Source organism: Caretta caretta, chromosome 4 (genome assembly GCF_965140235.1).
Source record: "Caretta caretta isolate rCarCar2 chromosome 4, rCarCar1.hap1, whole genome shotgun sequence".
NCBI classification, from domain to species: Eukaryota; Metazoa; Chordata; order Testudines; family Cheloniidae; genus Caretta; species Caretta caretta.
Window position 1 is genome coordinate 134,754,191 of NC_134209.1, and position 24,042 is coordinate 134,778,232.

At 44.2% G+C, this 24,042-nt stretch overlaps 1 protein-coding gene across 1 annotated transcript in view; it reads left to right on the top strand.

Moving 5' to 3' along the window:
• POLN (DNA polymerase nu) overlaps positions 1 to 24,042 on the top strand; it is a 226,331-nt gene that overhangs the window by 51,344 nt on the left and 150,945 nt on the right. Inside the window, exons 8-9 of the mRNA XM_075128232.1 lie at positions 8,410 to 8,567; positions 13,816 to 13,884. Coding sequence (XP_074984333.1) covers positions 8,410 to 8,567; positions 13,816 to 13,884 — 227 coding nt within the window. The remainder of the gene's footprint in view (positions 1 to 8,409; positions 8,568 to 13,815; positions 13,885 to 24,042) is intronic.

Consider the following 24,042-nt stretch of genomic DNA (forward strand, 5'->3'; position numbering starts at 1 on the left):
TTACAAAAAAGATACACAGACAGAAATAGTTATTCTATTCAGCACAATTCTTTTCTCAGCCATTTAAAGAAATCATAATCTAACACATACCTAGCTAGATTACTTACTAAAAGTTCTAAGACTCCATTCCTGGTCTTTCCCCGGCAAAGACAGACTATAGACAGACACACAGACCCTTTGTTTCTCTCCCTCCTCCCAGCTTTTGAAAGTATCTTGTCTCCTCATTGGTCATTTTGGTCAGGTGCCAGCGAGGTTACCTTTAGCTTCTTAACCCTTTACAGGTGAGAGGAGCTTTCCCCTGGCCAGGAGGGATTTCAAAGGGGATTACCCTTCCCTTTATATTTATGACAGTCTTCTTTACACCTTTCTCCCATTCCTTCTAATACTGAAAGTCCTGTTGAAAGTGAAAAGAGAAAAAACAAACATCGTATGGATTTCTCCCACCTGGACCAGACAGAAATGGTACCGTTACCTGACACAGTTGACACTGTGCACCTATGACTCTTCCAGTCACTCCTTACCTGCTATCCATCCCAACCTGCGGATTCTTTGACTCAAAGCCTGCCTCCTTCATGGTTCCAGCACATAGAGACATCTTGCTCTGAGGAGGTACAGGAGGTGTTATTACACATTAGGAAAGGAGGTACTCATTGTACCTACCTACAAAAGGAAAAGGTTTCAAATCTGGTGTCGGCCCAAAGGTGTCATCCCAAATGCAGCCACCCTACCAGTAGTCCTGGACTACCTGTTGACTCTCAAGAAATCGGGTCTCTCTCTATTAGCTCACTAAAGATTCACCTAGCAGCAATTGAAACCTTCCACCAGGAGGTAGAAGGGTACTCAGTCTTTTTCTATCCAATTACAAAGAGGTTTCTCAAAGGCATAGCAGACCTCTTTCTCTAACCCAGACTTCCCAGTCCTCAGTGGGTCTCAACCTAATGTTAAAAGGACTGACTAGACCTCCATTTGAACCCATGAACACTTGTTCATTAACTCACCTTTCAATGAAGACAGCATTCCTGATCACCATTACCTCAGCAAGAAGGATAGGGGAGATAGTGGCTCTAATGGCGCATCCCCGTTCACTGTGTTCTTCTCTGACAAAGTCACTCTTAGACCACATCCGAAGTTCATTCCCAAGGTGACTTCAACATTTCATATAAATCAGCTTATTTGGCTTCCAACCTTTTATCCCAGACCTCATCAGGATAATAGGGAAGGCATCCTCCATACACTAGATGTGAGGAGAGCCTTGGCCTTCTGTTTGGACAGAACAAGAGCTTTCAGAAAGTCTCTGAGACTCTTCCTCTCCATTGCAGATAGGTTAAAAGGTACAGCAATTTCACCTCGAAGACTCTTCAAATGGGTCTCGAACTATATTAAGCTCTGTTACCAGATACGTAATGTAACACTCCCGTCTTCAATATGCATGCATTCTATGAGATCGGTTTCCTCTTCCATCACCTTCTCCAAGGATATCAGAAAATCTGTATCAGAAATCTGCAGAGCAGCTACCTGAACATCTTGCACATACCTTTGCAGAACATTATGCCATCCTGGGGGACTTGGCTGCAGATGCCAGATTTAGTGCCATGGAGCCAGCATCTATAACAGTCTCGACTCTGAAGCCCCAGTCACTAGTGGTGGGCACTTCTCGGGAGTCACCTACAATGTAGAACTCATAGAGACACTACTCAAAGAAGAAGTTACTCACCTTTGTCCAGTAACGATGGTTCATCGAGATGTGTCTCTCTGTGGGTGGTCCACAACCCACCCTCTTCCCCTCTGCTTCAGAGTTCTTGTCATTAACTCCGTGGTAGAGAAGGAATCGAGGAGGGTTTTCCTGTGCATGCTGGCTAACCTCGTGGTAGGCGAGAAACAGCTCAGGCAGAATGTACAGTGATACCAAAGTTTTCCAATCAGCAGAACAAGGATGCAGACACATCTACAGTGGAGCATCCATAGGGGGACACACTTCAAAGAACCATCATTACTGCACAAGGTGAGTGACTTCTTTCCCTAGGTTCTTTGTTCCCTTTTCCTTTGTTCTATGACTGGAAAATTTATGGATTCATGGAAAACTCTCCTCATATGTTTTAGTCTCTAAGCATAGGAATCCAGTTAATATGGCTTCTTTAGAGAAAGGCTAACCTGTAATTGTGCTTCTTGGAAGATATCTTCTGACCGGATTCTTACTCATCCACCTGTGTCCCCTCACTATTGAGGAGGAGGCAATAATTTTTCAAAAGCTGATTCTTTTTTTCTGATGGACTCCTCCTACCTTATAAATATTTGTTGACTGTTAGTTACACTTAGAATTTAGGGATAACTCCACTTCCTTCTCTTGAAGAAACTATAGTAGAATGATCCGGGGAGTACTGAGGCATTGGTAATTGGTCTCAGAATAGGGCTAAACTACCTGGGCTTCAAAAACCCCAACTCTTTGAGATTTAGGGGGTTCCGACTTTCTTTGCACTAGCGAGTGGAAGTAGAAAAGTAGGAATCTGGTAAAACAATACAGTCAGACAAGTAGTATTACAAGTAAATAATTATCCCTTCACTGTAGAAACTCAACTTTGAACTACTGGTATCACCCAGTTTATTCCTCAAATTTAAATTCTCTACCTTTTAAAAACATCTCTTCCCAGGCACTCAACAAAAGTATGAGTCATAGAGTATTGACTCTAATTTAGATCTTAGTTGTATTGTCATAGGAATGTGTCTTCAAAAAAGATGGGAAAGTGCTACTTTGCAAAACCTTTTTTTTAGTCTTTTGCTATAATGTAAATAAATTTGAAATATTCTTCTTTGAGTGCTTTCTTATGTCCATTCCATGTTAGGTGTGTGCACTGTTGCCAGCGATTTTTCCCTCAGTGGTATCCATTGGGCTGGCTCTGGCACCCTCTGTTGCTGCGTGCTTATGCACCGGTAAAAGGGGCACCACCGGCCACAAACATTCTCAGTTCCTTCTTACCGCCCATGACAGTTGCTTGAATGACCCTTCTTGCTTTGGCAAGGCTTCTCCCCAGTAGTTTTTGGACTATAACTCTTAGTTTATCATTGTTTAGAGTATATAGTTATTGTGATTAATGTCAGTGTACATAGTTACTGTAAATAGTCCCTATCATCAAGGGACATGCCTCTGTGCCCGGGCTTCAAACCTTGTGCCTCCTGTGGCAAACCTATACCCATGAGCAATCTGCACTCCAGCTGGTTGAAGTGCTTGGGGGAAACTCATGTGAAGGACAAATGCCAGATCTATTGGGACTTTAGACCCCATACTAAAAAAGACAGACACATCAGGTTGATGACTATCATCATGGAAGCTCCCCTCACACCTGCCTCAGAGCTGAGCTGCTCTGATTTGGCACCGAGCACTTTGGTGTCAGTGCAAAGTGCTCCTCCAGAACCAAGCTCTTCCTGGTACCGTTTGACATCTCTGGTGCTATGGAAAAAGCACAAAAAATAGCGCCCCATAGAGGGCGCTCACTGTTGCAGAAGAAGGACAAGCCGGGGGGGGGGGGAGGAGGAGGGAAGGAATCACGGTGAGACCTGTGCCACACTTCCACTCCTGGCTCCGTGATGGCACCATCAACTATGCCCAGAGCATTGAGTCCGGTGTGGTATTCTCCGCTCACACCCGGAAGCCACCGTGGCACCAGCAATCTGACTGTCCCATCAACAGGGATTTACTATCTCTCCTGGTCCCCCTGCCCAACTCTGATGGGATACCTGCCAGCTCTGATTACTGGAAGGAGCAAGGAGCATCGAGCTCCTTCCCGGCACTGGGCCCTCCAGCACTCTCTAGAGGCAAGCTGTCCCTGACCCTGATGTCCCAACCATCTCTAGTTTGCCACAGGTCCCTGGACCCCTGGCACCACATGGAGGCAGAGGCAGGTACCACTGTGCCATGGTCTCTAAGAGAGGACTTCTCTTCCAAGTCTGAAAGGGAACCCTGTGTGCAACCTCAGGGTCACCACCAGTAGCCAGTCAACATGCCACTGGACTTTGGTACTAGTCCCCCAGATGGCACCTGGCCAGCAGGTCGCTGACTGATACAGTGGCCTTACAGAACCCCTGGGGCATTCCCCTCATACCGGGTCTTCCCTTCCATTGCCTCTCCTACTCAGATTTCCAAGAGGCAGGCTTCTGCTTCTTCCTGCCCGGCACCAGACTCCAACTTCTACAACCAAAAGTTCCTTTATTGAGCCCCTCTCTGCTTCCTCATCATACCCCACTCACAGTGGTTGTTGGTCAGTGAGGACCCAGGGTTCAGAGGTGCATCTGTGTGAGTTCACTTCCCACCTGGGGAAGAAGGCACCTTGTTCCGCCATCTGAGCACTTGGTCTGGCTGGCCGCCTCGCTGGCCGCCGCTTCTTTCCACTGGCCTCCTCACCAGCTGCTGTTCCTCTCACCAGTCACCATCTGCTACCTGCCTCTCTGCTGTGACCTCTATAAGTCAGTCTCTTGAGAGTCCACCCAACCCTTAGTGACTTTCGGTTCTTAGTGAGCAATTAACATAACAAAAGACTCCTAATGGAGCCTATTTAGCTCTATCTTTGAACTGTGGGGAGGAACAGGTTAAACCAGACTGGCGACCCTTAGGGAGAGTCCACACCTCCTGGCTGGGACACCTGTCTCCACCCCTCTTACTTTCACAGGGGTCTGACATTTGAGCCCTTGGCTTAGTGAGGTCCTTTCAGCTGAAGGTGACTCCCTCATTTAGGACAGTTAAGCACAGTTCTTCAAGTGCTGTCCCTGGGGGTGCTCCACTTCAGGTGTTGGTGCATCCCGGCACTGCTGATCAGAGATTTTTGGTAGCAGTGCCTGGTTGGGACGCACATGTGCAGTAGCTGTCTCGTGGTGTCATTGACGCTTCATCTAGCACTCATGCGGCCCGACCCCCTCAGTTCCTTCTCAACTATCCTCGGCTGCAGACAGCGCTCCAATGGTAGTGTCAGAAAATAACTTACAAGGTGCGTTTACTTATCCCCTTTACTCATACAATAAAGAGAACAACATTGATAACAACATTTCACTGCCCCTGCTTTCAGTACTAAAGTGATTTGTAACCCAACACCAGCTAAAGTTGATCACTTTGAGCAACACAGCTCTATCTGCTGGATATCTAGGCAGAATAGGTGTGTTCATGTAAATACAATTTGCTCCTGAAGTCTCTCCCCCTTTCCAACTAGCTGTTGGGAGAGTTCATTCAGACTTTGCTTATAATTATATCCCCCGATTGTGTCAGCAGCCAATGAGAGAGACAGGCAGGGCCAGCTGAGTGCTACCCCCAAACAAAAAGATGCCAAGAAACTGGGTCTTTTTGGAAGAAAGGGTTATTCGATGGGTAGCCTCCAACTACGTATCTCTGACCAGCAAGCTTTGCTGAGGAGATACAACTATTATCTGTGGGACTCCTTGGGTAAATTTAAGGACTCCCTGCCTCAAAATTAAAGGCAGAAGGTCATTGCCCTCTTGGAGGGTAAGAATGGGCTGGGACCTCTCTCCAGGCAGCTCTGGATGCAGCCAACTTGGCAGCCAGGATAATGGACTCCATGAGGTGGTGATCTTGACTCCTGTCCTGGGGACTTCCTCACAAAGTCCAACCATCCACGGCCACTCCTCGTTATTCTTGGAGCAGATGGACACAAGACTTCACAGCCTGAAGGACTCAAGGGCCACCCTTCAGTCTTTAGGCCTTTACGCTCCGACGGCTTCCAGGAAGTTATTCAGGCCCCAGCAGCCTCCTCATTCTCAGCGTCAGAAGTTATCAACTGTGCCAACCGCTCCTGTCCACCTCAACCTCCCAGCCAGGTCTCGGAGGTACTCTGAGGGGCCCAAGCGGACCTTTTGAAGGTGTGCTGTCACTGCTTCAGATCCAACTTCCCTTTTATTTTTGGACTGTCTGTCCCATTTCAGCCTAGTGTGGTCCCACACAACCACGGACCATTGGGTACAAAGTACAGTGACAGTCAGCTATACCCTTCAGTTTTTGTCTACCCTCCCTATCACCCACCATCCCCGTCCCTCTTCAGGGACCCTTCTCATGAGCAATACTTAGTCCAGGAGGTGCAATCCCCCTTACGAATGGGGCCATGGAGGAGGTTCTGCAAGACTTGAGAGGGAAGGGGTTTTACTCCCAATATTTCCTTATCCCAAAGGCCAGGAGGGACCTCCGGCCCATTCTGGACCTGTATTGCCTCAACAGATATCCCAAGAAACTGAGCTTCTGCATGGTCTCCCTGGCCTCTATCATTCCCACTCTGGATCCAGGGGATTGGTATGGCATCCTCGACTTAAAGGACACATATTTTCACATTTGTATCTTCCATGGCCACAGAAGATTTCTCAGATTTATTGTGAATCAACACCACTACCAATTCACCACCCTACCGTTCAGCCTCTCTGCATCCCCTTGTGTTTTCATGAAGTAAATGGCAGTAGTAGTGGCCTTACTTAGACGACGAGGCATCCAGGTCTCCCCATAACTCGACAACTGGCTGACCAAAGTTCGGTCAGAGGCTCAAGTACAGAACAGCATCAGCACTGTCCAAGCCACCTGCAGAGCACTGGGTCTGCTGATAAACAAAAGCCAACTCTTGTCCCAGTTCAGAGAATAGAATTTATTAGGGCAGTGCTTGACTTGACCTAAGCCATGGCCTTCCTGCCAGAGACCCGATTCCAGACCATATTGGACCTGATATCCGATGTCATGGTCCACCCAATTACGACAGCTCAGGTTTGCCTCAGGCTACTGGGGCACATGGCTGCAAATACTTACATGGTTCAACACGCAAGATTGTGCCTCAGACCCCTCCAGATGTGGCTAGCTTCAGTGTTCTCCCCGAGCAGACAACACTTGGACTCAGTGCTAACAATTCCTCCCCTGGTCCTTGCCTCCCTAGACTGGTGGAAAGAGTCAAGATCAGAAATGATGGGGGTGCCCTTTGTTCCCCCACAACCGTCAGTGTCTTTGGTCTCAGATGTGTCAGACCTAGAGTGCGGGCCCACCTCAACAACTTCAGGACTCGGCCTTTGGTCCCAAGAACTCTCCCTGCACATAAATGTAAGGGAGTTCAGGGCGATTCACTTAGTATGCCAAATGTTCCTTCCCCAGATCTCAGGCGAGGTGGTGCTAGTCCTGACAAACAATACTGCAGCCATGTTCTATATCAACAAGCAGGGAGGGGCTCAGTCCTTGACCCTGTGTGGACATGAGCCAGCACCCACGCAGAAAAATTAGCAGGTGCTTAGCACCCACTGGCAGCCAAGCTACCCTCCCACTTCCCCACTCCTGCCCATTGGCAGCCCTCACCGATCAGCTCCTTCCCCTTCCTCCCAGTGTCTCCTGAACACTGTGGAACAACTGTTCAGCGGCATGCAGGAGGCGCTAGAAGGGAGGGGGAGGAGTGAGGACGGGGCACACTCAGGGGAGTGGGTGGGAAGAGGCCGGACAGGGGTGGAGCAGGGGCAGGGCCTGGAGCTGAGTTGGGGTAATGAGCACCATGGGGTAAATTAGAAGCTGGCGCCTGTGATCTGAAATCAAGGCCCTTATGTTGGAACTACTTTACACAGTGTTCTTCAAGGACAAGGTCCAACTGTACTCCCACCCAGCCTTCCTGCAAAAGGTGGTGTCACAATTCCATAGCAACCAGGCCAACTCTTCGTAGCGATAGAAGAAAGGAGGAGAGGGCTACCTGTGTCAGCCCAGAAGATCTCGTCCTGGATAACTGCCTGTATTCAGACTTGCTACAAGCAGGCAAATGTCCTGCCTTCAGCCATCTTAACTGCTCACTCCACAAAAGCTCGGACTTTGTCAGCAGCATTCCTTGCACAGGTCCCAGTCCAGGACATGAGCAAGGCCACAACCTGGTCATCAGTACATACCTTCACATCTCACTATGACATCACTCATCAGGCCAGAGACAATGCCAGATTAAAGAGAGTGATGTTGCAGTCAACATGTCCATGAACTCTGAGCCTATCTCCTGGGGTACTACTTGTGAGTCACCTAACGTGGAATGGACATGAGCAAGCACTTGAAGAAGAAGAAAAGGTTACTAACCTTTTGTAACTGTTGTTCTTTGAAATGTGTTGCTCATGTCCATTCCATGACTCTCCCTCCCACCCCTCTGTTGGAGTAAACCGGCAAGAAAGAACTGAGAGGTTGTGTGGCTGGCGGGATATCTTATATCAGCGCATAAGCGCGTGGCTGCAAAGGGCACTAGTTGGCCCGACAGATACCACTGAGGGAAAAATCTCTGGCAATGGTGCATGCTGTGTGCACACATCTAATGTGGAATGGATGTGAGCAACACATCTCAAAGAACAACAGTTACTAAAGGTCAGTAACCGTTTTTTATTAAATCAGCAATGAATGATTAAAATAGTTTTTTATTTTTGTAGTGGCTGATTGTGTTGTGTTAGATCCAAGGATTGCTGCATGGCTGATAAACCCCAGTGACACTGTCCCCTCTTTTGAATATTTGATACATAAGCATTTTGAAAAGCCTGTCTCAGAGAGAACAGTGAATATGAATGCAGATTCCTTGAGAAATACATTGGTAAGTAGTTTTTAGAGACTCATAGTCAGATAAACCAAACGGTGAAATAGTAATGATATTTAGATACTTTGTAAGGTACAATAGAGAAAAATATACCGGAAAAATACATGCAGGATTTTCTTCTGAGAGCAAAGGGTTATCTTGGTTAGCAATATATGCCAGATAATTGGTATAGATTAATCAGGGCTTGTAATATTCTGTGGGCCAATGGAACCAAATTCTCTATGAGTAGCTCCTAAATCCTGCAGAACAAACCCTAAATTCCATGGCAACATTAATTAGTGTTATCAACATGAAATCTCCTTTGTTCTCTTCCTCCCACTCCCTGGCTGCAAGCTGGATTGCAACTCTCACTCCCAGCATCTCCAATGCCCTGCTGCCTCGTTGCATGGAATAGTACAGGGTGCATGCATCATAATCTAATTAATTCTCCTTTGTGAGGTAAATTTGAAAAGAGAGATGCATTTGCAGGCAGAGTGCTGGTAGGGTGACAAAATACAAAATGTTGAGCACTTGGCTGCAGCAAAATGGTGAATTCCATGCCAGAAATGCTGAATTTCATGGCATCTTGGGAAAATGTCAAATTACATAGTCATGGAATCATGGGGAACTTTATGTACAACTACACAACATGCACACAGAAAATCTGTGAATTTGTCACAGTCAGTATGATAGAAATTTTGTTTAGTTGCTGCTCTGATGACTAGAAGATTGCTGAGCAATGTTTGGTTGCCGAGTTGATGGCATTTGTTGTGAATTCTCACTTAACAGAGTGAGAAGGCTGTCATCTTACACTCTGGAAGAAATATATGGCATGAGGCAATGGTAATTGCCATTCCAAAGCGTGAAAAGCCCCCTGATGAAGCTGGAATCTATAGGCCAATTTCTCTACTATGTACGACCTATAAACTTCTTGAACATATCCCCCTTTTTATATATACATAAATGGGATACCTCCAACTAAATCACGAAAATTTGGATATACAGATGATCTTGCCATGACAATCCAAGGTAGCTGCAAAGATAAAAATGAGAGCCAACATAATCCTGAAACTAGCAGGTACAACCTGGAGTGCATCAGCATCAGTGTTGTGAATATCTGCAGTAGCACTTGTATATTCAGTAACTGAATATTGTGCACCAGTATGGAGCAGATGCAACCGCACATGACTTGTGGATACACAGCTAAATACAGTGCATCACGGGAACCCTTAAGTCAACTCCAACACCGTGGCTACCTGTTCTGTCTAACATTGCTCCCTCCTGGCTTGGAAAGTAGATTGGGCTAAACAAGACTTAAAAAATAAGCATCATGTGCCAGATCCCACGCAGAAGGTTCCTGGTTTGAACTTCCACGCTCATCTTGGTCAATTCTGAACTGAATTTGAACCAACCATGGTAGATGCAGATATCTAATGCACAAATGGAAAATCAAGGACTCCCCAGTGCGTGAGTGTGGCTCCCCACGACAGACCATCAAACATATCACTACCTACTACCCAATTTATAAATATGAAGGAGGCATTACTGCAATAAATTCTGCTATTACTGATGTAGTCATTTGACTCGATCAACTTCAGGTGAAATTGTAGTTGCTGTTCTACACTAGTCATATGAAAGAAGAAGAATAGAAACGTTTTGTCTATTTAATGAAGCTTTTTAAAAAAATAGAATTCTTAATTGTTAGCCCTGCTGCAATAGAAATGTTCCACAGAAATCACCATTCTGCTGGCAAAACTATAAGAAATTGGGGGAGTATGGTGAGTTAATAATATGGAGAGAACACTGGGCATGGGAATGGGGTGTACAGAATGAGAATATCATTTAAGAAAGAGAGCGGAGTATAAGAAAAGAGGAGAGGTAATTGAAAATGGAAAATACTCCCAGGAAGCAGGAAAGAGAAATGGGCAAGGGATTCTACTCTTTTCACAAAAAGAAGAAAAATGTTAAAATTTTAGTGAAAAATATAGAGAGATAGAGAGAGAGAAGACAGAGTAGAGCCAAGCAAGAGAAGGAAATAAGAAATTAAAAAAAATTAAAAAGGTAAATGAGATAAGTACATCTTGTTGCATTTCCCACACCTCTCTTATTTTGGTGGTTAGGAGTAGGAAGTGATAATAGATTGTTAATTTTACCCTACCCTACCTAATTTTATTTAACCTTAAGTTTAGTCTAGTCAAGCAGTCAACAGAAGGGAAACATTTTACAACCAACTAGATTAACTGAGAAGCGTTTTCATAAATTCCATGCCAGAGTGGCAAGTAATTTTCTCCTCTTCACCCAAGACCACTCACACAGCCTCTCAAAATTTAAAACTCTGCAATGTAATCTGATGATCAGCACTATTGGGTTTAATGGAAATGAACTGTATAGATTGCCTAATTAAAAATATTGGACACTTCTGCAAGAGATGAGGTGACAACAGTTACCTTGAACAACTTTTCATGGTTAAAAATTTTTTGTTTGTGAAGGCTCATTCACAGAATGAAGATCTTCATTTTAAGGAGGAAAGATCAGTCTAGTTAAAAAAAAAATAAAGGATGATGCTGTAGAAGAGATGAAAGACACTAAGTCTGTCTGTACACTTGGAGCTAGGAGTGTGATTCCCAGCTCATGTAAACATACTCATGCTAGCTCTGCCTCAAGCTAATGTGCTAAAAATAATAGTGTAGACACAGTAGCATGAGCAGTGTTGAGTGGTTGCATGGACTAGCCTCCTTGAATATATACCAACCGGTTCCAGGTATATTTGTACTCAGGGAGGCTAGCCAATGCAGAAACTACGGAACCCAAACCACCAAAAAAGAAAACCAACCTTCTATTGGTGGCCTCTGACTCAGATGATGAAAATGAACGTGCATCAGTCTGCACTGCTTTGGATTGTTATCGAGCAGAACCCATCATCAGCATGGAAGCATGTCCTCTGGAATAGTGGCCGAAGCATGAAGGGCATATGAATGCTTAGCATACCTGGCACATAAATACCTTGCAATGCTGGCTACAACAGTGCCATGTGAACGCCTGTTCTCACTTTCAGGTGACATTGTAAATAAGAAGCAGGTAGCATTATCTCCCATAAATGTAAACAAACTTGTTTGTTTTAGCGATTGGCTGAACAGGAAGTAGGACTGAGTGGATTGCTAGGTTCTAAGGTTTTACATTGCTTTATTTTTGAGTGCAGTTATGTAAAAAAGATTCTACATTTGTAGGTGGCACTTGCATGATAGAGATTGCACTACAGTACTTGTATGAGGTAAATTGAAAAATACTATTTTATCTTCTTTACAGTTCAAATATTTGTAGTAATAATAATAATATAAAGTGAGCACTGTACATTTCATATTCGGAGTTGTAATGGAAATCAATATGATTGCATGGCTATTGAGAGGGAAGCATAAGCAGTCATTTTATTCTCCAAGATGGTCAGCACTCTGCTGGTCTCCAGACAGACTTTAGCACTAAAGGCCTACTTCTCCATATGGGCATGGTTAAACTCCTGGAGATAAACAGAAATCCCAAATACCCTGGAATTCCAGCTATTCTGGATTTTCTTCAGGACAGTATAGACAAGGGACTACAGTTATGCCTTTGTTTTTTATCTATCAAAACATGCTTCTTGGTCCCTATTATGTTAGCTTGACAAGTCTGAGTTGGCAGCTCTATCCATACAGCAACACACTGTTCCATGATGACAAGTTGGTTCTAAGGACTCCAGAATCTTTCTTACCAAAGGTGAGATTTCTCTTTCCATACCACACAGGAAGAGATCCTCCCATTATTCTGTCCAAAGACCCAGCATCCTACAGAAAAGCTGTGGCATATTCTGGATGTATGTAAAGCACTTAAGAACTACTTCAAGTGCAATGAATTGATGAGAAGTTCAAGCTCCTTGTTTGTATTCTTTCACCCAAAGTGCCAAAGCCTTTTGGCATTCTACCAATCACTGGCCAGATGGATGAAGTTATGTGTAATGGAGACACATGGCATCAAGTTCACCTATTCCTGAAGACCTCTGAGATCTCTACCAATATCATCTAGCAGAAAGGATGTATGCCTCAACTGAGGAAATCTGAAGGTCTCCAACCTGGTCTTCTGTCAACAGCTTTATCAAACATTGTAAGATGGATTTTCTATCCCCTGCAGAGGCCTCTTTTGGAATGAAGGTTCTGCATGTGGTGATACAAAAATAACTTGCCATGTACTTTCAAACAGAGAGTTCTCTATTTCAGTCTGTTTTTTTGGTCCTTTCTTTCTTATAATTCATTGCTCGTTACTTCCCAAGCATCGTATAATTGAGACGCTGGGCTACAGAATGTTGTGCCTTACCTGGTGATCTCCTTTTTGCTAGCAGCATCTCCCACAATTCTACCAGTCCCTGATGAGATTCCAGTAGCCAAAGGACATTTATTTTATGTCTACAATTTGTGGGCCAGATAGCCTACTGTACGTAGTTCACTGACTGGCACTATTGTTACTAATCATATTGTAAGAGTTTCTACACAGCTTTGGAATGACTCTTCTGGTGTGCAGCTGGAGAAGGGAACATAGCCAGCATGAGCTATGCTGCAACTTTGAACTGCCTTCATTTTTTCAGAGAGGAGGGGAACAGCCCAAAGTCACAGAATTGTGGCAGATACTGCTAGCAGAATGGAAATGATCAGGTAAGAAACCTTCCATTGTGTAGACATGATGGTAGAACTTTTGAAAAGGGACTGCTCAGTGCAACAAAGATAAGTCTATTCGCAGGACTTCAGGCTGGGGACTTGCTGTATATCTAACTGCATCGCAACAGAGTGGGGAGAACACTCCCATGGACTAAAACAGGAAGTAAGGCACGGGAGAGGAGAATGGCTCCATCCCATAATGCTCTCGATAACCCAGTTAACCCTATCATGATCACTTTACTACAAGAACTTTAACTCTAGTATCAAAAGCCCAATGTTACAATATTATCTCTTAAAAGTAAGTACACCTCTTCAATCTTCATGCTCAGATTGTGTTCCCAGGTGCGGTATGTAAAATAAGGAATACATTAAGTTCTAAATATTCCAGATCATTACTTCCCCAGGAGCTCTTGAAATGTGATTATCAGTGGCCTAAGAATATTACTAGATATGCAAGAGTTAGCATCAGTAGATGCACAAGGAAAAATGCTTTCATGTTGGTTAGTCACTTAGTATTGAAGTAATAATCTTACCAGTTTTATATTAGTAATTGAGTATTCTTGATTTATTTATTTTTAAATCAGCACCAGAACTTGGTTCTAAACTTGAAGATACTTTACTGCATAATGATGGATCTGGCTGATGAATTACAGGTAAGATTTTCATAGCAAAATATACCAAAAAATTGTACCTACATAGTGATATGGTGAATGAAAAAAAACATTTGTGATTTACCTTTAATTAAAAGTAAAGTCAGAGTCTATATATGGAAAAAGACAAGAAGGCCTCATATGTTAAATATTATTAGACACTGAATCCACCAGTGGTGCTGTTTTCAGTAACAGAGGCACTCCCATGATTTAGGGCCATGTGTGCTAAGTGGGGTTCACACAGATTTTGAAGCAGTGAGAGCTAATGAAGGCTGTTTCCAAATCATAGTGTATATTTACACTGCAGTTGCCTCCCACCTGGTTAAACAGATTAGCATTAGTTCTGTTTGAGATAGCGCTCTTAAAATAGCAGTGAGGAGGTTGTGGCATGGGTGGTGACTCAGGCTAGCTATCTGAGCCCAAACCCGCCTGACCTTGTGTCTGAGCTCAGATGGCTAGTCCAAGCTGCTGCTAGTGCTATAACATCCTCACTGCTATTTTTAGCTCTGTGGCTAGGGTGAGTCTCTCCATCTATGCTGGGAGGGATGCTCCCAGCTGCTGTGTAGACATAACCATAGAATTTAAGGCCAGAAGGGATCACCAGATCATATAGTCTGACTTCCTGTATATCACAGGCCATCAACACCATCCAGCTACCAGCACACCCCAAGCCCAAGAACTGAAATTAGACCAAATTATCAGGAATCTAAACTACTATGTGCCAGAGGCAGAGAATAGGAGGGACCAAGGTGCACCAATGCCTGAGGCCCCTGTAATGGCCTGTGGTTGGCATCAGAAGATTATGCCAAAAGTGTTCTCAAGATGATTTTGTTTAATTTATAAGACCACAAGAGGCACCTATTTCATCTTTCAGTGCCACTAACGTTTAAGTACATGCACAGTCAATATAAATCAAAGGGAAATAAGTAAATAAACCTCTAGCCAAATAAAATGAAAAGAAATATTACACACTCCTTAAATGTAACCTCCTTAAGCAAGCTTTCTCTCCCCAAAAGGTATCTTAAAAAGATGAGCCTTGCAGTATATGTCTTGAATATCAATAAATACAGACTATTTTGGTCCAAGGAGGAAAAATTCCAAAAGAACGGAGCTCTCACAGAAATGGCCTGCCAGAAGCCCTCTCTCTCATACTTAGGAATGTAGGAATTGCCATACTAGAACAGACCCATTTTATATTTAGTTCAGTATCCTATCTCTGACAGTGTCAAGCACTAGATGCATAAGAGTAAGATGCAAAAAACACTAGTAGTACGCAGTTTTGGGATAATCTGTGCCCTGTGAAAATAATAGTTGTTAGAGATTGGTTTAAACCCAGAGTCATGAGGTTTTATATCCCTTCCAATATTCTTTGTTAGTCTTTATTATTATAACTGAATATTCTAATTATGCACATAAATGTCAAAACTTTCTTTAAATCTTTCGGAGTTGTAGGCCTTGTGGCAATGAGTTCCATGGTCTAATTTTACAAGATGAAATTCAGTAAAGACAAGTATAAAGTACTACACTTAGGAAGGAAAAACCAAATTCCCAAATAGAAAATGGGAAATAAGTGACTAGTCCGTGATACTGCTAAAGTGGATCTGGAGGTTGTAGTGGATCACAAATTGAATATGAATCAGCAGTGTGGAGCTGACAGATATACTGGGTATAATAACAGGAGTGTCACGTGGAAGACATGGGATTGTTCTGCTCTACGTTGTGCTGGTGAGGCCTCAGCTGGCGCATTGTCCAATTTTAGATGCCACACTTAAAGATGTGGGCGAATTGGAGAGAGTCCGGAGGATAGCTATAAAAATGATACAAGGTTTAGAAAACCTAAGCTATGAGTAAAGATTTAAAAAAAAGTGTATATTTAGTCTTGAGAAAAGAATACTGAGGGTGGGGGTAACGTGATGGCAGTCTTCAATTACGTTGAGGGCTGTTTTGAAAAGAATGGTGATCAATTGTTCTGTATGTTCTGTATGAAGCATAGGACAAGAAGTAATGGGTTTAATCTGCAGCGAGGGAGATTTAGATTAGATATTAGGAAAAACTTTCTAATTATGGCTACATCTATACTTGCACGCATGCTCAGGTACGCTTCCACGTGTACCCCATACCTGTACTGAGTGTCCATGTATGCTGTACCTGTGTATACCACCATCCACACTGCCGGTGTTTGGTACGTGATGTTAGCACTACCATTTCAGGGGCATATCCCAGGTTTCTGTGCATCAAAGGAGAAGCTCTAGGAACTGCCTTACTATTTGGTATTGGTGCTGTCCTCCACCTTCATATATTTGCCGATGGCAGTTCCTTTTCACCTCTCCCTTCTGCCAAACTAGGTGGAAGATGTGGAGCAAGTGAATGATGATGTGGTTCTGCTCCTGCTTCGTCTTGGGGACATAGTTTTCTCCAGTGCAATAGGCAATGTGACGGGGCAAGGCCAGATGGCTATAGAAAAGTAGTGGGAGACAGCTATATTAGCTCCAGGCTAAACAAATCCCTGGTACCAGGATAAGTGAAATGGCAGCTGCTCCAGGTCAGTTAAGACACCTGGGGCCAATTAAGAACTTTCCAGAAGGCAGGGAGAACGCTAGGTTGATTGGGACACCTGAAGCCAATCAGGGGCTGGCTGAAACTAGTTAAAAGCCTCCCAGTTAGTCAGGTGAGTGTGCATGTCAGGAAGGAAGTTGTGCTGTTGGAGAGACTGAGCAGTGCACACCATATCAGGCATAAGGAAGGAGGCCCTGAGGTAAGGGTGAAGTGGAGCTTGAGGAATAGTGAGGGCTGCTGTGGGGGAAGTAGCCCAGGGAATTGTACATGTCATGTTTCTAAAAGGTCAGATACCATAGCTGATACTATTAGAGTCCCTGAGCTGGAGCCCGGAGTAGAGAGTGGGCCCAGGGTCCCCCCCCTTTTGCCCCCTGATTAATCACTGAGACTGGGAGACAACAGAGGTTGTGCAATGAAGGATAACTTCTCCTGCTTTCCCTCGCTGGCTTATGATGAAAATGGCTCAGTAGACTGTGACCCTTCTCTCTAGAGAGAGAAGGGTTACGTGGAGGGTCACAGTGAGCCTCTGAGGCTACCGAAATCTGCCAGGAAATGCAGGACCCACGGAGGCAAGGACAGAGCTTTGTCACAGCAATCAGTGAGAGATACTGGATGGAATTGTGCTAGAACTTTTTGAAAAGCCAAAGACAGCTGACCAAGCAGGTGACTGACAATCCACTATGGTCCCATGGAACAGATATGGTGTCTGCTGCTATTGCCATGGTATGCCCATGAGTAGACTGCCGCTACTAGTCCAGGAGAATGAGCACGATGTGGTAAGATCACGTGGTTTTGGAAACCTGGGATTAGGAGCAGTGGGTTCAGAACTTCCGAACGAGGAAGAAGACCTTGATGGAGATGTGAGAGAGCTTGCTCCAACCCTTCAGTGCCAGAGCACTTGATTTTGGAAAGCCATACCAATACAGAAGTACATGGCTTTTGCCTTGTGGAACCTGGTAACACCAGCTGGCTTCTGGTCAGTTGCAAACCAGTATGGATTTGGGAAGTCTACTGTCAGGGTCATGGTTGTACAGATTTGTGAGACAAATAGTACTGTCACCTACCCACGAGTGGTTGCCATAATCCGAGTACTGGACATTATAGCTGGATTTCAGAGAATAGGGTTTCCGAACTCTGCATGGGCCACTGATGGCATCCATTTCCCAATACTTTGCCCACCAAAAGGAGCGAGTGAGTATGTGAGCCGAAAAGGTTACTACTCAATCATTCTTCAGGGCTTAGTGGACCACAGAGTTCATGAACACTGTTGGAAACACAGTAAAGATTCATGACACCAGGGTGCTGAGGAGATTGGGATTGTACTTTGAGGGAAGAAGGGACTTCATTCCCTAGAAACTAAGCAGTACTCTACAGTGGGTTTGTGCCAACAGTTATTTTGGAAGACCCTGCATACCCACTCTTAGCTTCGCTCATGAAACCATACCCTTGACATCAATGACCCTGGAAAAAGGGAACTCAACTACAAATTGCATAGATAGCGAATGGTCATGAAGTTCAAGTCTGGGTGGCTGAAAGTTGGATGATGCTTACACACCAGTCTGGATGCCAGTGTGGCCAATGCTGTTCTCATAATTGTGGCCTGCTGTGCCCTTCACAACGTATGTGAGGGTAAAGGCGGGTACTTCCATATAGTGTGGGCACAAGAGAGGACTTGTTTGCAAAGCGTTTAGACAGCCAGATCCTGCCTGCTTGCATGGTGGTCCTGGTTCTTGGAGGGCAAGAAAAATCTGGGATACCTGATGTGCATGCATTCTGGAACAGTGGGATGCAGTGGGTGACTTCTGCATTTTTGAGGGACAATATCACACCCTATGGAGCTGCTGGAGTTGCACAGGAGTGACCATAGGCACATATTTGGGAGTGAGTGTACCTTTGTGGAGGATAGGTCCATCAATGGCTATTGTCCAAGATGGTCAGGGATGCAACCGCATGCTCTGGGTGTCCCTAAACCTCTGACTGCCAGAAGCTGGGACTGGATGACGGGATGGAAGATTTGATAAATTGCTCTGTTTATTTCCTCTGAAGCATCTGGCACCAGCCACTTTCACAAGACAGGATACTGAGCTTGATGGACCAGTGGTCTGACTCAGTATGGCTGTTCTTATGTTTGTGAGGGTTTAGTTCCCTGTAACTGTGTAATTAGCCATTCATTTCTGTAACTATTGACTTTTTATGGACAGTTGTGGCAGGGCACCTCCACAGCATTAACACTATGGGGCTTGAGTTTTTGCTGTGGAGTGTGTTTACTCAGTTCTGTTGCCATCATTATGAAATGCTTTGGTGTTAATGTTAACATCTGTTTTGAAGACTATATTAAGGGGAGCACTCAGTCAGTTTCAATGACCTTCAAAACAATTCTTTAAGGGTTTGGGAGGGGCTTCAGAAATTCTTTTAGCATTTGACTGAGTGCAGAGATAACAGCACTTGTCAGCTATTATGCATGAGTACACCCAAGGTTGAAAACTGGCCTTGATTTCCTGAGAGTGGGGAAGAGGGTCATTTCATCACTGTTCAGCATCTGTTGGCTTTACTGTCACTTTAATTGTGTTTCCTCCTTGTTCTATGTATGAACCGAGCAATAAAGAAGTTTACTTAACCTGTTTTGTGTCTTCTGTTAAAACTATTAGTGTGTTCTGGGCATAACTTTAGCTATCCCTCTGGTGTATTCTTTGGAATTCTTATATTTACGGAACTGTGGTGGCGGCGGTGAAGGGGCATGGGAGGGACAAAGAATTCTTTGCAGTCTGATGGCACCACTGAGTTACACAAATCAAAAATGTACTATGTATCATGGGGCCCTAACCTGAACCTAAATAAAAAGTTCCCATTTGTCAGGAAGGAGGATCCACACATAAGAACATAAGAATGGCCATACTGGGTCAGACCAAAGGTCCATCAAGCCCAGTATCCTGTCTACCGACAGTGGCCAATGCCAGGTGCCCCAGAGGAAGTGAACCTAACAGGTAATGATCTAGTGATCTCTCTCCTGCCATCCATCTCCACCCTCTGACAAACAGAGGCTAGGGACACCATTCCTTACCCATCCTGGCTAATAGCCATTAATGGACTTAACTTCCATGAATTTAGCCAGTTCTCTTTTAAACCCTGTTATAGTCCAGGCCCTCACAGCCTCCTCAGGCAAGGAGTTCCACAGGTTGACTGTGCGCTGAGTGAAGAAGAATTTCCTTTTATTTGTTTAAAACCTGCTGCCCATTAATTTCATTTGGTGGCCCCTAGTTCTTATATTATGGGAACAAGTAAATAACTTTTCCTTATTCACTTTCTCCACACCACTCATGATTTTATATACCTCTATCATATCCCCCCTTAGTCTCCTCTTGTCCAAGCTGAAAAGTCCTAGCCTCTTTAATCTCTCCTCATATGGGACCCGTTCCATACCCCTAATCATTTTAGTCGCCCTTTTCTGAACCTTTTCTAATGCCAGTATATCTTTTTTGACATGAGGGGACCACATCTGTACGCAGTATTCAAGATGTGGGCGTACCATGGATTTATATCAGGGCAATAAGATATTCTCTGTCTCATTCTCTATCCGTTTTTTAATGATTCCTAACATCCAGTTTGCTTTTTTGACTGCCGCTGCACACTGCCTGGACGTCTTCAGAGAACTATCCACGATGACTCCAAGATCTTTTTCCTGATTAGTTGTAGGTAAATTAGCCCCCATCATATTGTATATATAGTTGGGGTTATTTTTTCCAATGTGCATTAGTTTACATTTATCCACATTAAATTTCATTTGCCATTTTTGTTGCCCAATCACTTAGTTTTGTGAGATCTTTTTGAAGTTCTTCACAGTATGCTTTGGTCTTAACTATCCTAGGCAGTTTAGTATCATCTGCAAACTTTGCCACCTTACTGTTTACCCCTTTCTCCAGATCATTTATGAATAAGTTGAATAGGATTGGTCCTAGGACTGACCCTTGGGGAACACCACAAGTTACCCCTCTCCATTCTGAAACTTTACTATTTATTCCTACCGTTTGTTTCCTGTCTTTTAACCAGCTCTCATTCCATGAAAGGATCTTCCCTCTTATCCCATGACAACTTAATTTACATAAGAGCCTTTGGTGAGGGACCTTATCAAAGGCTTTCTGGAAATCTAAGTACACTATGTCCAATGGATCCCCCTTGTCCACATGTCTGACCCCCTCAAAGAACTCTAATAGATTAGTAAGACATGATCTCCCTTTACAGAAACCATGTTGACTTTTGCGCAACAATTTATGTTCTTCTATGTGTCTGACAATTTTATTCTTTACTATTGTTTCAATTAATTTGCCCGGTACTGACATTAGACTTAGTGGTCTGTAATTGCCAGGATCACCTCTAGAACCCTTCTTAAATATTGGCGTTACATTAGCTATCTTCCAGTCATTGGGTACAGTAGCTGATTTAAAGGACAGGTTACAAACCATAGTTAACAGTTCTGCAATTTCACATTTGAACATTCAGAACTCTTGGGTGAGTGCCATTTGGTCCCAGTCACTTGTTACTATTAAGTTTCTCAATTAATTCCAAAACCTCCTCTAGTGACACTTCAATCTGTGACAGCTCCTCAGATTTGTCACCTACAAAAGCTGGCTCAGGTTTGGGAATCTCCCTAACATCCTCAGCTGTGAAGACTGAAGCAAAGAGTTCATTTAGTCTCTCTGCAATGATTTTATCGTCTTTAAGTGCTCCTTTTGTTTCTCGATCCTCCAGGGGCCCCACTGGTTGTTTAGCAGGCTTCTTGCTTCTGATGTACTTAAAAAACATTTTATTACCTTCTGAGTTTTTGGCTAGCTGTTCTTCCAACTCCTTTTTGGCTTTTCTTATTACATTTTTACATTTAATTTGGCAGTGTATGTTCCTTTCTATTTACCTCACTAGGATTTGACTTCCACTTTTTAAAAGATGCCTTTTTATCTCTCACTGCTTCTTTTACATGGTTGTTAAGCCACGGTGACTCTTTTTTAGTTCTTTTACTGTGTTTTTTAATTTGGGGTATACATTTAAGTTGAGCCTCTATTATGGTGTCTTTGAAAAGTGTCCATGCAGCTTGCAGGGATTTCACTCTAGTCACTGTACCTTTTAATTTCTGTTTAACTAACCCCTCATTTTTACATAGTTCCCCTTTCTGAAATTAAATGCCACAGTGTTGGGCTGTTGAGGTGTTCTTCCCAATACAGGAATGTTAAATATTATTATATTATGGTCACTATTTCCAAGCAGTCCTGTTATAATTACCTCTTGGACCAGATCCTGTGCTCCCTCAGGACTAGATCGAGTGTTGCCTCTCCCCTTGTGGGTTCCTGTACCAGCTGTTCCAAGAAGCAGTCATTTAAAGTATTGAGAAATTTTGTCTCTGCATTTCGTCCTGAGGTGACATGTACCCAGTCAATATGGGGATAGTTTAAATCTCCCACTGTTATTGAGTTTTTTATTTTGATAGCTTCTCTAATCTCCCTTAGCATTTCATCATCACTATCACTGTCCTGGTCAGGTGATTGAAAATAGATCCCTACTTTTATATTCTTATTAGAGCATGGAATTACTATCCATAGAGATTCTTTGGAACATGTGGATTCATTTAAGATTTTTATTTCATTTGATTCTACATTTTCTTTCACATATAGTGCCACTCCTTCCCCTCCCCCCCCCCATGACCTGTTCTGTCCTTCTGATATATTTTGTACCCCGGAATGATTGTGTCCCATTGATTGTCCTCACTCCACCAGGTTTCTGTGATGCCTATTATATCAATATCCTCCTTTAGCACAAGGCACTCTAGTTCACCCATCTTATTATTTAGACTAAGGAAACTGTAACCTTTATTAAAAGCGACACATGAAATGTAAAAGTGAAACTTTTTTTTTTAAAGGAACTGCACATGAAATCACAAGTGGTCTGGCTTCCTGAGCACCATGCCTGCTACTGTCTCTAAACCCATCTCATTGCCTTTCTCCTTCCCCTTCCCAACAAGGGGGGGGAACAGGTGCGGAAAATTTTCTGGAGTAGACAAACCAGGGACGTCTCCTGTGCAGGGTTTGGGGCTTCTGGGCTTCAGGGATTGCTTCAGGTAACGGTTCATTGTTCCCCTCCTGCATGTTCAAGGGGTTTCCTTGTTAGGGGTTTAAGGTAGTAGTGGAGGGTGTTGTGTCGGGAGTCCTGCAGGCTCCTCCCAGTCACTTGCGGGTGTGGGTCCTCTGCTTCAGTAGCACCCTGGGCAGCAGCTAGAAAAGGAGAGTAGCAGAGGTGGAGTCCCAGAAAGTAGCAGTAGTCACAGCAGCAGGTGGGCCCCAAATTCGTTTGGCCATCAGTTGTATTAGTGACTGCATCGGCATGCTTCCATTCTCTTTGGGCAAGCTCCTGTTTCCTTTAAGCCTTCTCCTGTTTCCTTTGGGCATGCTCTCTTGCCCTGTGGCATGGATTCTGTGTGTCCTCATGCTGAAGAACCTGACCCTCCCATGCCAGGAGAAACTCAAATGGCTCCTGGTCACTCCTGTCCATGCAATGAGCATGTACTCTAGAGCAGTAGTTCTCAAAGCCGGTCAGCTGCTTGTTTAGGGAAACCCCCTGGTGGGCCGGGCCGGTTTGTTTACCTGCCGCGTCTGCAGGTTCGGCCGATTGCGGCTCCCACTGGCCGCAGTTTGCCGCTCCAGGCCAATGGGGGCTGCGGGAAGAGCAGCCAGCAAGTCCCTCGGCCCGTGCTGCTTTCTGCAGCCCCTATTGGCCTGGAGCGGCTAACCGCAGCCAGTGGGAGCTGCGATCAGCTGAACCTGCGGGTGCAGCAGGTAAACAAATTGGCCCAGCCCACCAGGGGGTTCCCTGAACAAGCAGTGGACCGGCTTTGAGAACCATTGCTCTAGAGTCTTTCTCCATCTGCCTCTGTCATCTCTGTGGTGATATTCCTGCCCTCCTAGCAAAATGGTTTTCCTCTCAGCAGCTGAAGGGCCTTCCAATTCTTTTTTTATTCATTTAGAAAGAAGCTAAGAAATCCCCACACATAACATAACGTTGTTATAGAAGGCCACAATGTCTGTACTTTTTTGCATTTCAAGAATGCGACTGTTAGACTGTTCTTTGTTCTCAAACAACTTTTGCAGCTTCCAAAGAAGGAGCCGAGGCTAATAATGGTAAGATACATCTAGCAATGTTTTAAAAATATTATAATGTTTACAGTGTCTCAAGGGGGCAGTTGGAGTGGAGTTCAGTTCCTTCCAAGAGTTATGTTACCAGGTGTCAATTTCTTCTTTAAAGGCTGGTCATCAGAGATGCCTTTTCAGTCCTTGGAGGAGAGCCAACAATCTATTCCAGAGAAATGTTTCTGCTAATTGTCACCTGTCAAGGTTCCTCCCCCACTCTGAACTCTAGGGTACAGATGTGGGGACCTGCATGAAAACCTCCTAAGCTTACTTTTACCAGCTTAGGTTAAAACTTCCCCAAGGTACAAATTAATTTTATCCTTTGTCCTTGGAATATCCACTGCCACCCCCAAACTCTAACTGGGTTTACTGGGAAATGCAGTTTGGATACGTCTTTCCCCCCAAAATCCTCCCAACCCTTGCACCCCACTTCCTG